The 13,852-nt window shown below is 37.9% G+C and overlaps 1 protein-coding gene across 2 annotated transcripts in view; it reads left to right on the forward strand.

Moving 5' to 3' along the window:
* The window catches only part of lonp2 (lon peptidase 2, peroxisomal), a 106,702-nt gene extending 96,245 nt beyond the window's left edge, over window positions 1-10,457 (forward strand). For both annotated transcript variants that reach the window (XM_060837696.1, XM_060837697.1), the window contains 3 exons: window positions 2,487-2,694; window positions 6,463-6,653; window positions 9,728-10,457. In XM_060837696.1, coding sequence (XP_060693679.1) covers window positions 2,487-2,694; window positions 6,463-6,653; window positions 9,728-9,949 — 621 coding nt within the window. In that variant the 3' untranslated portion in view covers window positions 9,950-10,457. The remainder of the gene's footprint in view (window positions 1-2,486; window positions 2,695-6,462; window positions 6,654-9,727) is intronic.
* The last annotated feature ends 3,395 nt before the right edge of the window (window positions 10,458-13,852 follow it).

A 13,852-nucleotide genomic window follows, 5' to 3' on the forward strand; every position in this document is an offset into this window, starting at 1 on the left:
AAGATGTTGTCCCTGACACTTTCTCAAAAATAAGGGAAAATCTAGGCCCAAGAGGGATATTATTCCCTTGCAATAGATTTTGCTGCCACATGAAATTTGTAGAATGTGTGCCAAATCAAAAAGAAAAATAGTTATAAATTTGGAAATATATTATTCTTAAATATTTAGAGGAGACTTGCAATAATTTTGAGATTTTATTTATTTGTTATTATTAAGAAAACAAGCCATTCGTTTAGGAGAATGTGTGCTCATGTGTAACAATCTGAATATTAATCCAGTGAGAGCAAACATTTGGAGCAGTGGGAGGGGCCACATGGATATAGAAATGAAAAGAGATGTTGTTGGAAAAGCTCAGCCAGTCTGGCAGCATCTGTGAAGAGAAATCAGAGTTAGCATTTCAGTTCTACTGACCCTTCCTCAGAACCAGATGTAAAACATTCACTGATTTCTACAGATGCTGCTAGACCTGCTGAGCTTTTCCAGCAACTTCCATTTTTGTTTCTGATTTACAGCATCCACAGTTCTTTAAGGTTTTTTTTAATTGGATATAAAAGTGTATCAGTCAAAGTAATGATGGATTTTTCTTCCAGTATATAATCCAGAAAATAAAAATGAGTAATGTTAACTGTTTATACCTTAATTCAAATAAGGCTTTACTTTAGAGTCATAGAGGTGTACAGCACAGAAACAGACTCATCAGTCCAACTCATCCATGCCCACCAGATGTCCTAAATAAATCTAGTCCCATTTGTTAGCACTTGGCCCATATCCCTCTAAACCTTTCCTACTCCTATACCATCTAGCTGCCTTTTAAATGTTGCAATTGTACCAGCCTCCACCAGTTCCTCTGGTAGCTCATTCCATACACACACCAACCTCTGCATAAAGACATTGATCCTTAGATCCCTTTTACATCTTTCCCTTGTTGAAATCCCATTCACTGTGAATCTTTTATGCTAAGCATGCTATGACCAGATTATTTGCACATCGGAGAACTGCTCCAACTTGGTGCAAATGGCAGAAATAGCCTGCAGTCACAATTTCTGTTCATAAAGCCAGAATTTCCTATTTCCACGATGATCAGAGTGTCGTTCGGACTTGGACATTGCACTTGCATGATTTCCAGAGGCAGCTGCCTCTTGATTGGTCAGCTGTCTCTATTTAAGATCCATTTTGGCAAACTTGCTGCATCAGATTACACTTTGATGTGCTGGGCAGAAACCTTTTGGGGAAGGAGTAATATTTAGCTTACTTTGGTGAATGTTAATTGCAGAGAAGTTATTTTTGTTTACATGTGTGGACACTTGTGAATACTAGGTGAGCTGGCATAATATGTGATGGGGAATGGGTGGGTGGAAGTAGGCATTAGTTGAGGGTATGGAAGTTGGGTAAAGGGACAAATGGTTGTGTTAGCATTCGGTTTAGGAGCTGTGCAACTGTGCAGAGGACCATAGAGGACATGAGTTGGCATTAATAGGCATGGCAGTCTTGGAGTTGTAGACTGGAGGCATGTTTTATATTTTGTTTTTTTTATTGTAATTCTTGGGCACAATTAGCTGCCTCAGCTCTTTCCAGATCGTCTCGCCCAAATTCCAATCCAGCCTCCCACATCCAGCCTGAAAATAGATAGTCTGAGCTTTTAAATATTGGGTTCATGGAGTTGGGAAATTGTCCACCTCTGCAACCCTGACCTGAGAATTAAAATTGGAGCTCATGTTCTGTAACATTTTCTATTAAAGGTTTAAATTTAACCTCTAAAGTTCGAATGAACATATGTTAATGGATAATGTAAACCATTATGGCAGATGAGGCAGGTTTCATGGATGAATGATTATTTGTTTAACTCATCAACATTGGTAATTAGTTCATACCTGTTCACAGAATGATTCTGTACCTTTGTATCACGCAATTCCCTAGAATCTTCATCTAGCTGTTTTATTTGAAAAGAGGCACAAAAGCATTGATGAATAGAATGGCTTTTCAGGCACTTCTACTTAAAAAATCAAATGATTCAAATTGAAAATTCATTTATTAAAGAAAATGATTTCTAATTGACTCCGGATACATTCGGCTCTGTCTAAGTTTGTCTAGCTGGTTCAAGAAGAACTTTTGTTTCCCTGGCACTCAACCCAAAGTGGCTCCATGCAGAAAGGCTATCTGATCCTACAGATGTCTCATCCATATTGAACCAGTTCCTGCTTGATATTCAAAATTTCCACATTACAGCAGAGATCGTTAAATAATGATCTCAGCTGATATTTTTTTTCTCTTGCTTTCCCAAGGCACACAAAAAATTGTAACACCCTTCTCATAATCTCAGCAGTACCGATCAGGGGACAGTCCTGACACCTTCTAGCCTGCATGGCACTATTTCACACAAGGATCAGAAGCATCGGAAGGCTACTTATACATGGTTTTAAAATGCTTTCTGGAAATGAGGATTTTGATTTATAAAACTTTGAATATGTTCCTTTTTTGTTAAACAGGTATCTCAACGCCTGAGCCAGCCTGGTGTGGCAATAGGCTTAGCTTGGACACCATTAGGTGGTGAGATTATGTTTGTGGAAGCAAGCCGAATGGAAGGAGAGGGTCAGTTGACTCTAACAGGACAATTAGGGGATGTTATGAAGGAATCAGCCCATCTTGCAATAAGTTGGCTGCGCAGTAATGCAAAGAAATATCACTTAACAAATGGTATGTAAAATGTATTGTAATGAGGATAACTACAGTGTAATAATTTCAATAGTGTCTGTTGAAAACTAAAATCTTAACCCATGAAACATTCATTTTATAATTCTGGAAGAGACAAAATAAATCTCCTCTAATTAAGGAGCACAGAGTATTGTGGCTCAAAGAGCAAACCAGAGAGTGGGAATTCTGTGGTGAATAACTCACTTCCTGACCCGCCAAAGCCTGTCCACCATCCACAAGGAACAAATCAGGAGTGGATTGGAATGTGTTCCACTTGAAGGGCATGGATAGGATAAATAAACAAAGTCGTTTCCACAGGATGGGAAAGTCCAAAACTAAAGGGCATATGTTTAAGGTGAGAGGGGAAAGATTAAAATGGACATATGGGGGATCTTTTTCACATAGAGGGTGGTCCATCCATGGAATGAGCTGCCAGATGACATGATGACGCTAGTACAATTACAACATTTAAAAGACATCGGGATGGATATATGAATAAGAAGGGTTTAGAGGGATATGGGCCAAATGCTGGCGAATGGGACTAGATTAATTTAGGATATGTAGTCGCCATGGCTGAGTTGAACCGAAAGGTCTGTTTCCGTGCTGTACATCTCTATGATTGGAGGAGTACAGCACCAACAACATTCAAGGAGCTCAGTGCCACCCAGGACAGATCAAACTTCAGCATTCATTCTCTCCACTTTTGACAGTGGCAGTGGTGTGCATCATCTATAAGATGCACTGTAGCAACTAACAATGCCTCTTTTAACAACATTTACCAAGGCTGTGACCTCCATTATCTGGAAGGACAAAGGCAGATGATGCATTGAAACACACCACTTGGAAGTTCCCTCAAAGCCAAATAGCATCCGTACTTGGAATTGTGTTGCTGTTCAGTCACTGTCACTGGATCAATATTTTGGAACACTCTTCTGAACAGCTCTGTACATGTACCTATGGATGGACTTCAGTGGTGGAAGGAGGTGGCTCAGCAACCCCTCCTCGAGGGCAATTCAGGGTGGATGGCAATGATCCAGACCAATGAAAGAATATAAGCAAACACAGGGATTTATGATTCTTCAAAGTTTACCAGCAATATTTAGCATTCAGAGACTTACTAGTATATTACTTTGGCATAAGAAGAAGTGCCTCAGTTGTCGAATTGACCCAGGCTAACCTGGATGAACTCTCTTCTGAACAGCTCTGTACATGTACCTACGGATGGATTTCAGTGGTTGAAGGAGGTGGTTCATCAACAGCGAGAAGATACCTAGATCTTGTACATTTATCTAGCGAGCAAATTTCTCCAGTTTTTAGTTACAATATATGCACACATACATGCTAAAAGAATTTCATTTGTAATCAGGATTACAGGTAGTGCTTTCACCAAGAATCCAGTCTTAAACTAAATAAACTCAAGTTCAAGGCACACTATCATTAACTAGTAGGGATACCAAAAAAAATGCTTGGATATTACGGAAGCACACTCAATTCCGCATGCTTATGAACAAAATGAACAAGATATCATTGATTTTTACACCTGTGATTAACTTCTTATCCAGTATGGTTTTTGCTTAGAATCGTTTATTTTTGTTACATTCCATTTGGTCTTTGCATTACAGAATGTGGAGTCAGTTTATTTTTAGAAACTTTATTTTCTCATCATTTTCTTCATGTCAAGAGGAAAGTACTGAATATTACATTTTAAATAAAAGGTTTGTTTTAAATTAACATTTCTTCAGATGAAAACATCCGATAATTATTGCTGAGAGATATTTAGGAGAGTAATTAGCAGATTCCTCTTGTAGCAGAGTTGTTTCCTTCAATCTTTGACAACCACATGATTAATTGAGTAGAATTTTGATTTTATTTTTGAAGAATATAACAATATTCTTATGCTCTGCTCCAAGCTACAAAGAAAATGAAAGAAACATAGAAAATAGTTCCAAGAGACTGCAACACCATTTGGCCTAACCAGCCTAATTTGATTTTCACTGTGAGCACTATAGATCTTCTATCACAATGCCATACTCTTATCATGGAACCAGTCCAGTCCTCTCAGAATTTTGTGTTTCAGTGAGATCCCATTTCATTCTTCTAAACTAACTTGACCACAATCAATCTGTGAGGTGCAGGTGCCAGTGTTGGACGGGGTGGACAAAGTTAAAAATCACACAACACCAGGTTATAGTCGATAAACCTGTTGGACTATAACCTGCTGTTGTGTGATTTTTAATCCAATCAATCTGGTGAGCCTTTACTGAACTTCCTTTATGGCAAGTAAACGTTTCTAAGCAAAACCAAACGCAATACTCCAGATGTGGTTTTGACAATGTCTTTTGCAGCTGCAGCAGATGTCCTTGCTCCTGCACTCAAATCCTCTTTCATTTAAGGCCAACATACCATTTGCCTTCCTAAATGCTTACAGTACCTGGATGCTTGCTTTCAGAAAGTGGTGTGGAAGGTCTCCCAGATCTCTCTGTACATCAACAGTTCCCAATTTATCGCCATTTAAATAATAGTCCACCATTTTGTTTTTCTTGCACAAGTAGATAACTTCATGGTTGCTCAAGCACTGATCCCAGTGGTATTCCACCAGTCAATGCCCTCCACTCTAGAAAAGACCTTTTTATTTCTACTCTCTTCCTGTCGGCTGACATTTCTCAATCCATGCCAGTGTTTTATCCCATAAACCCTTATGCGGGCTTTATCAAAAGCTTTCTGAAAATTCCAATATATTATACCCACTGTTTTCAAACTTGCTAGTTTGTCAAACATGATTTCCCTTTCATAAATCTATGTGGGCTTTTCTAGTTGCATTGATAGTTTCTAAATTTCCTATTATTGTATCCTTTTATAATAAACTCTAGCACTTTATCTACCACTGATATTATACTAATTACTCTCCAATTCCCTGTTTTCCCTCCCTTTTTTAAAATTCTGCAGTTACATTTACCATCCTCCAATTTGCCAGGACTGATTCAGAATCTACAGAATTTGGGAAGATGGCAATCATTCAGTTTCTATGGCCATATTCTTTAGAAGGTTTAGATTTTTAGCTTTCACTTCTATTCATTTTCAAAGCACTTTTTTATTTACTCAAACTAATTTCATTAAATTCTTCCTGTTCATTAGATCCTTTCTTCCCTATCGTTTCTATGAAGACGGAACTAAAGTAGTTATTTAATTTCTCTGCCATTTCTTTGTTTTCCAATACCAAGTCTCTCGTATCAGAATATAAGAGGCCCGTATTTGTCATCCCTGGTCTTGTTCTTTTCACACACACGCAGGAACTTTTACAGTCTTTTTTTTGTTCTGTACATTGTTTACTCACATACTCTCATGGTCTCTCTTGGTTGAATTCTAAACTGACGGAACTTAAATTTATGTACCTCTTTCAATGAAATGTTTGTGAAATTACTATGTTATTGTAGCAACCAATTAGTGAACCGAAAGGAGCACAGACAACAAGATAACGAGCAGATAGTTCATTTTAGCCAGGTTGATTGAATCATTGAAATTCATTTAATTATGTGAGTTTTACTTGAGCAGTTGATTTTCCCATAAGATAAAATGCTGTACTGAGATTTGTCACATTGTTCCAAGGGTCCCAATCAGAAACGTATGGAGGCAGTGGCTATGTGATAATGTCCGAGATGAAAATAATTTTCCAATAAGGTGCAAAAATGTATTGTAAAAAACCAATGGTTTAATATGGAAAGAGTGTTTTTGTAGTTGCAACAATGGATATTTTTCTTTTCCCCTGTTTAGCTGCTGGTAGCTTTGATCTCCTTGACAACACAGATATACATCTACATTTTCCAGCTGGTGCTGTTACAAAAGATGGACCATCTGCTGGGGTCACTATAGTAACCTGCCTTGCCTCTTTGTTCAGTGGGCATTTAGTGCGTTCTGATGTGGCAATGACAGGTGAAATAACACTGCGAGGCCTTGTTCTGCCAGTAAGTATTTAAATTTCTGAAGAACATTACTCTTAACTCTCATTCACATTATATCATGCACAATATCAAGAAACTTTGATCAGTTTTTACTTCGTAAACTATATAACCTTTAAGAAATACAGAGATTAATTTTTCTTTATTCAAATATTAACCATCTAATTAATTAAAATCTTCTTTGTTCTGATTCAATCTCTTTTTAAAATTGCAGTCTTCTTTATCTCTTGAATGTGTATTGTGTTAAAAGCTGTTAGGGGAAGTTAGTCTTCAATCAAATTATACCATTTGAATTTTTCTGACCAAAGAATATTTTAGAATTGTTTCTTTGTTTTTATTGAAGTATTTACTGGATGTGCACTCTAGCAACATTTTGCCCATTAATGAAATCTCCCACCTGGCAATATTCATCACCATCTGATGTGTCAAACTACCATGATGGTGGTGTGGCCTTTATTACATCTTGATCTCTCTCTCTCCAAATCCTGGTACCTTCTTGGAATTCCATCTTTCCCAACTCTCTTGCACAACAACGCCACCCTCCCCAATCCCATTGAATATCATCTTCCTAAGCTCCAGTCAAAATTTCTGACTAGAGTATTCTCCCTTAGTCACTGTTATTTCTTGCTCCTCGTTTTAGTGATTGCAATCTCCATTTTAACTCACATCATCCTCCTAATGATCTAATGTCATTTATCATCTTTCAAACGCTCCCTCCGTATAAACTCTCCTACCGGTGTTCATAGCTGTCTCTCAGCCTTGCTAACTTACGAGGCCTCTGTCCTCTCATCATTTTCTTGTATTCCTCAGAGCGCCTACCAACCCCACTTTTCTCTGTCTGACCCTGGAATAAACTCTCCCTTAGGTTATGTACAACAGCATCTGTTTAACCTTTCATTCTCTATTCAAAATGCTACTTTAGCAGCTGTGAATCTGCATTTAATACAAAGAACAGAAAGAAAAGAGTCAAGGAAAGCACGATGAGGTAAAATGTCATGGCATCAGCTGTTAGCTTGTGTGAAAAGATAGACATCTGTTTGACTTGCTGGTTGGAGATATCATATTTTGATCTGTGCCTTTGGAAAATCACAGGCTTTGAACAGCAGTATTATTTTTCTAACAGCTTATGCTTTATACCTAGTACAAATGTAAATTAAATTTGGGCAGTTCCTCAATTACTATGGGAAAGCACATCACTTCTGCTGAAATGGGATGGATCTTTTGCCATCAAATTTTTACATAAAGTCAGCACCATTGCTATTATTATGTACCTGTACTACACTGGAACTGGAACCAGTTGTGCGGTTGTTGTCGTTTCTCCCTCAACAGCCCATTCTTCGTTTTTTGCTGCTTTCCCCATTCTGCTTCCGATTCCATTTTCCATTCCTTTTGCCAACAAATTTTCCAATTCCCTCACTACTCAGTTGTTCACCCTGTTCACCATCCTGCCCATAGTTCCTTTCTCCACTCCATTCACCACCAAGCTTGCTGTGTTATTCACAATCTGCTGGCAATCCCTGTGCTGTCCCCTCACTTGTCACATTCTTCAGGGAGGTCACCATATGAGGCACTAAGGATTCTTTCTGATTGCTGTTCAGTGATTTGGCAATTCATTTCAGGTCACCAGGTGACCGTATTAAGTAATCTGAAAGTATGAAGCCATCACCCGAGTCCATGATATCACCAGCAGTGAAGCCATAAGCACTACACCTGCAATGACTGTAAGTGTGCTCCCTGCAGTTGGGGTAGTAGTGATTGGAGCCTTTAAAAATACAGATAGCAAGATTAGCGTGTGAACATCATTGACAAGGAATTTAATGCCTATCCTTAATTGCCTTTGAATATGGTTGTTAATTGTCACCTTGAAGTCTATGCAGTGTAACTACATTCAGTGCTGTTAGGGGGAGAGTTCCAGAATTTTGAAGGTACAGAGAGAGTTCCAGTTCAGGATGATGTGTACCTTGGAGAAAAACAAGTGGTATATGCTTCTCTTGTTTTTCTCAGTGATAAAAGTCATGGATTTAGAAGGTCCTGTTGTAGGAGGCTTACAGAATTGCTGTAGTGCACCCTATAGATGGTAAACACTGCTGTCGCTGTCTATTGGTTGTGGAAGTGAGTACTTAAAATGATGGATCTGGTGCCTATCACCCCGACTGCTTTGAGCCACTGGTTTTTTGCTTTGCATGGTCATCATATTGATATTTTTACAATGATGAGTAACCACAGATCTGAAATGTATATGGACCAGATCGGGATTACTTCTGCTCACCTAGAAGCCAGAATCTTAGCCAGTGTTGAGTACATATATGTCTGTATAATGAGCATGGGATGGAGTCCTTTTAAAATATTTTTTATGGAAAAGGCTGTTTTGAAGGTATCTTAGAAGATCATTATGAGAATGACAAAGTGGATCAGTTTCAGCAACACTGAAGGGTTTTGTGAATTTGACATATGACCTAGTACTGGGAATAAAAATGAGACATCACAGTTTGCAAAGTTTTCCTTCAATTTAGTTATATTTAATCTCTAAAGATTATATTTTATCCCTAAATTGAGGTGGATGTCATTTTGTTTGACTATTTAGTTAAAGGAAAACACAAAGAGATTACAATAAGGTTCAGCATTTTCTAATTTAGGATTTAACTTCTTCAATCAACAGCTCTGCATCTTTATCACCACTCATTGCTGGAATGTTTCTCACTGTTTAATGTGGCCATGCTGCCTCAGCAAGAACATTTTCTGGTGGAATCTCAGATTACCCTCCTTCATGTTATCAGGCTAATTTGGTTTCTTATCCCTGAGCACCATTGTTTGTAAGACTTAACATGATTTATACATCATGGGTACAGTCTGAAAAACTTCAACCAATGAGAAGCATTTATTCTAAAACTTTGAACTGTACTATTAAGTCTTCTGTTGAGGAAGTGTTATTATCTGTGCTTCCCATCCAATAGTTCAAGAATAATAAGGAAATTATTTATTAAAAAGGAATTAAATAATCAATTTGTTCTTTTGAAGGACCTGGAATCAACTTTACTTATAGACAGTGATGCTGAATGTTTCTAATTCTTTTCTACTAGGTGGGTGGAATAAAGGACAAAGTTCTGGCTGCACACAGAGCTGGACTGAAGAGAGTTATTCTACCAAAACGAAATGAGAAAGACCTAGATGAAATTCCTGCCAACATGAGAGAGGATCTTGATTTTGTAACTGCATTTTGCTTAGATGATGTACTTAATGCTGCTTTTGATGGAGGATTTCCAGCTGATTCAAGACATAGTATTTTAAATAGTAAACTCTAAAATGTTTGCTACTTACATCTGTTTTCTTGTCGGCTCAACTTTAATGTAACAAATACAGTTTCTGAAGAAGTTACTGTACTTCTACTTTGCGATGTGTTAGAGAATGATAGAATGCAGGTTTGTACCCCCAGGTTACTGAACTGTGCTATGTTATCAAAGGAAGATCACTTCTCTTGGGCAAAAAGGGAAAATTGTTTTGGGTTGTAGTATATACTTTCCAGCGGCTAATTTTTGAACTGATTGAGGCATTTTTAACAAGGAAAGACATATAACGTAGTGAAAGAGAATAATATTAAACAAAAATTGTTATAAACCTATTAAGTCTATTTTGCTAAAATTCTTTCAGAAAAAGTTAATAATATTCCTTTTACATTGTGATGCTTATCATGCAATGAAAGTGGTACAATCAATTTATTTTGAGCTTTGCCCAGGAACAATGATAATGGATTGAAGACTTAGAAAATTAATGAAGTAATGGTATTTAAATATCAATGCTGATAGCCGAAATGTTGGAATAAAATATTCTGTTCTAAGATAGTTATAGTTTATTTATCTTCTCCAAGCAAATTTACACCAAAACATTTACCTAAAACATTTGTGTGTGTGTGTATGTGTATATAGAGGATGCTCTTCGTAGGGTCAGTGTGGATTCAAAGGACCAAATGGCCTGCTTCAACACTGTAGGAATTCTCTTTCTTTTAAGAAAAGGCTATTATTGCTGAAGCAAATATCATGGATAAAATAGCAGGTGGCAAGAATTGCCTGGTCATGTTAAATGTGCAGAACCGCATGCCTCCTATTTGGTCCTCCCAATGCGACTGACTCTGCTATTGTTGGGAATGAAAAATCCAGCTCATGACTGGATAAATATAACTTTTGGTTTTTCACAGTTTTGAAAATAGTTACTTACAGTAAGTTTCTACTTATTGCTGCTGCTGTCTCAACTATACCATGAAGAGTTACAGAATAGAACATAGAACATTACAGTGCAGTACAGGCCCTTCAGCACTCGATATTGCACCGACCAGTCATACCAATCTGAAGCCCATCTAACCTACACTATTCCATGTAGTTTGGTTTCAGTGCAAAGAACTGACAAGCAACAAGAATTGTAAACATTTAAAGAAAAACTCTGAAAGAGACATTGTTGTCAGTTTCCAGTTGGATAATATTCCAATATTTGCAAACTAGATTCTCTGAACTCCACACGTTAATTTTTTATGAATTAAAAAAGCTGTGAGGAGCTAACAGCAGTCCTCAGTACACAGGCCTGTGATTGATGCATTCATCAACTTACACTTGGAAATATAGCCCAGCTTAAAAGTTCTCAGAAACCATGTGCTGACTATGTGAAAAAAATGTTACAGCAAGAGATTACAGACTTCCAAAACCATACTACAATGCCTGTAACTGCACTGATAGATGTTCTTCCCCAGCAAGCCCCATATAATCCATGTATATTTACTTGGGCAATCCTATAAATATCTGCAACTGCCTTAGGAGAAGAAATTAAGATCTGGACCATTTGCCCTACAATATGGTGAACCACACATAGCCATTTTTGTTTGGGATAACTTAGTTAATAATTGGCACGGCTCAGTGGTTAGCACTGTTGCCTCACAACACCAGGAAACTGGGTTCAATTCCCACCTCGGGTGACTGTGTGGGGTTTGCACATTCTTTCAGTATCTGCATGGGTTTCCTCCAGGCGCTCCAGTTTCCTCGCACAATCCAAAGATGTGCAGGTCAGGTGAATTGGCCATGCTCAATTGCCTATAGTGTTAGGTGCAATAGTCAGGGATAAATATAGGATAGGGGAATAGGTCTGGGTGCTTTACTCTTCAGAGGGTCAATGTGGACTTGGGCCGAAGGGCCTGTTTTCATACTAATCTAAACATTTGCTATAATCATTAAGAATCATAATCATGTCTATAGCTGAGAAACTGTAAGAAAGTCTACAAAAAGCAAGGATCTGAAGGTGGTTGAATTCTGAAATAATAAAAAAAAGTTGGAAATAATTTGTAGATCTGCCAACATTTATGGAGAGAGAACGAGTTATTGAGCTAGATTTTTCATATTCAATGTGAGCAAACCCACTTTGGAAGGACCAATAAGGAGACATATAGGACTACAAATCTAAAATGACCAGACCATTTCTACCACCTGCTATATTCCTCATAGTGGCAAGTTGTGACCAAACGTGCATTTAATTCAACATTGGATTTGCTATTTAAATACACCCTCCAAATATAGTTTACCTTAGAGTGCTATTTTATGAAGTCAGCTGGGTTCCTGAACACCCTATGAACAGGGCAGGTAAATCATAGCTTGGTTAGGAGATAGCTTGCTGTGGAGTCAGGAGCCTTTTAACAAACAAGTTTAAAAGCACTCACCATTTCCAATTGTCATCATTAGCCATTGCTTGAAAATATAGTCATCTGTCTATTTCTGTGGCTGAATTGGGAGGCTGTAGTTAGTATTTCAGTCCTCACCCAACTTTGGAAGATCACAATTCATGTGAGTGGCTGTCTTTCTGAAGTTGGGAATGAGACCCAACTCTCTCTTCCCAGAAAGAAGAAATTCAGTCCAATGCTTCACATTTATGACCTTCAATAGAGCTGTAATGGGATTAAGGAAGTGAAAGGAGAAGGGTAGTATTACAAACAAAAAGGAAGATCTGTGATATGATTGAACACAGGCAGTTTGATTTGGATCCCATTTATCACCACTGAGAAAAAGAATGGGAAATGACATCACCATAGGAAATAGTGTCATCACAGGAAATGACATCACCAACCCTAGGAAACTTAAACATATAAATAGAAAGTGGCTACATCACCAGTGTTTCATTCAGAGGCTCACTGAAGATGTTATGTAATATAGTGGTGAAACAATGGGGACAGAGGTTATTGTCTAAAATTATTGAACTCAGTATTAAGTCTGGAAGGCTTCATTAGAACACTACAGGAGGCCAAGGACTGAGGAAGTGATCCATTAAGTGCCAAGACTGGTGGCGTGAAAGGTGATGACAAAGGAAACCCTATGATAGTTCAGAGTAGGGGAGAAGATGGCATGTGAGCAGAAATGTATGAAATGGAAAGTATATAATCTAGAGCCCTATGAATCAAGTTTTATGGGGATGGAAATGGAGGGCACTTGAATGCTAATATGTAAGATATGAACAACGTAATTGAGTAGATTTGGATAGCAGCAATTTTTGCTGGGATCTCTAAGACATTCCTGATGAAGGGCTTATGCTCGAAATGTCAACTTTCCTGCTCCTCAGATGCTGCCTGACCTGCTCTGCTTTTCCAGTGCCACACTTTTTGCCTCTAAGAACATTAGCATACCACTAATACAATTCTGCCATAGTTTGTTGAGAGTGTTAATTTGCATATACTACAGTCACCAGATATACTAAGCTGTGAGAAAGTATAAACAACTAAGAACTGCTTCAGCTACAGAAACTCTTGTTGCAAATTTGTAAGAAACAATCCTTCACAATGTAACTTTCAACTTGGACCGAGAAAAAGCATCAAAAAATGTGTAATTAAGCATCCACAGGAAGCAAGACAATATTTTTAAAAAAGGCTAAATATTGAATGTAGACTCCATATACATAAATTTGCAATTGCCCTACCTCTGCTGGTCACTGATCTCATTAGGTTTTGCAAAATCTGTCGGAGGTGAAATGGTTGTTTAATGAGACATGAGACAAATGTGTTCACATTAAAAGACTGGGCTAATCTTGTTGGCAAGGTATTATACAAAAAACAAAAAAAATTACAGCACAGGCCCTTTGGTCCTTCAAGCCTATACCGATCCAGATCATCTAACTAAACCTGCTGCCTATTTTCTATCCCTTGTAATCCCTCTGCTCCCTGCTCATTCATGTATCTGTCT

Source organism: Hemiscyllium ocellatum, chromosome 17 (assembly GCF_020745735.1).
Source record: "Hemiscyllium ocellatum isolate sHemOce1 chromosome 17, sHemOce1.pat.X.cur, whole genome shotgun sequence".
In the NCBI taxonomy this organism is placed as follows: Eukaryota; Metazoa; Chordata; class Chondrichthyes; order Orectolobiformes; family Hemiscylliidae; genus Hemiscyllium; species Hemiscyllium ocellatum.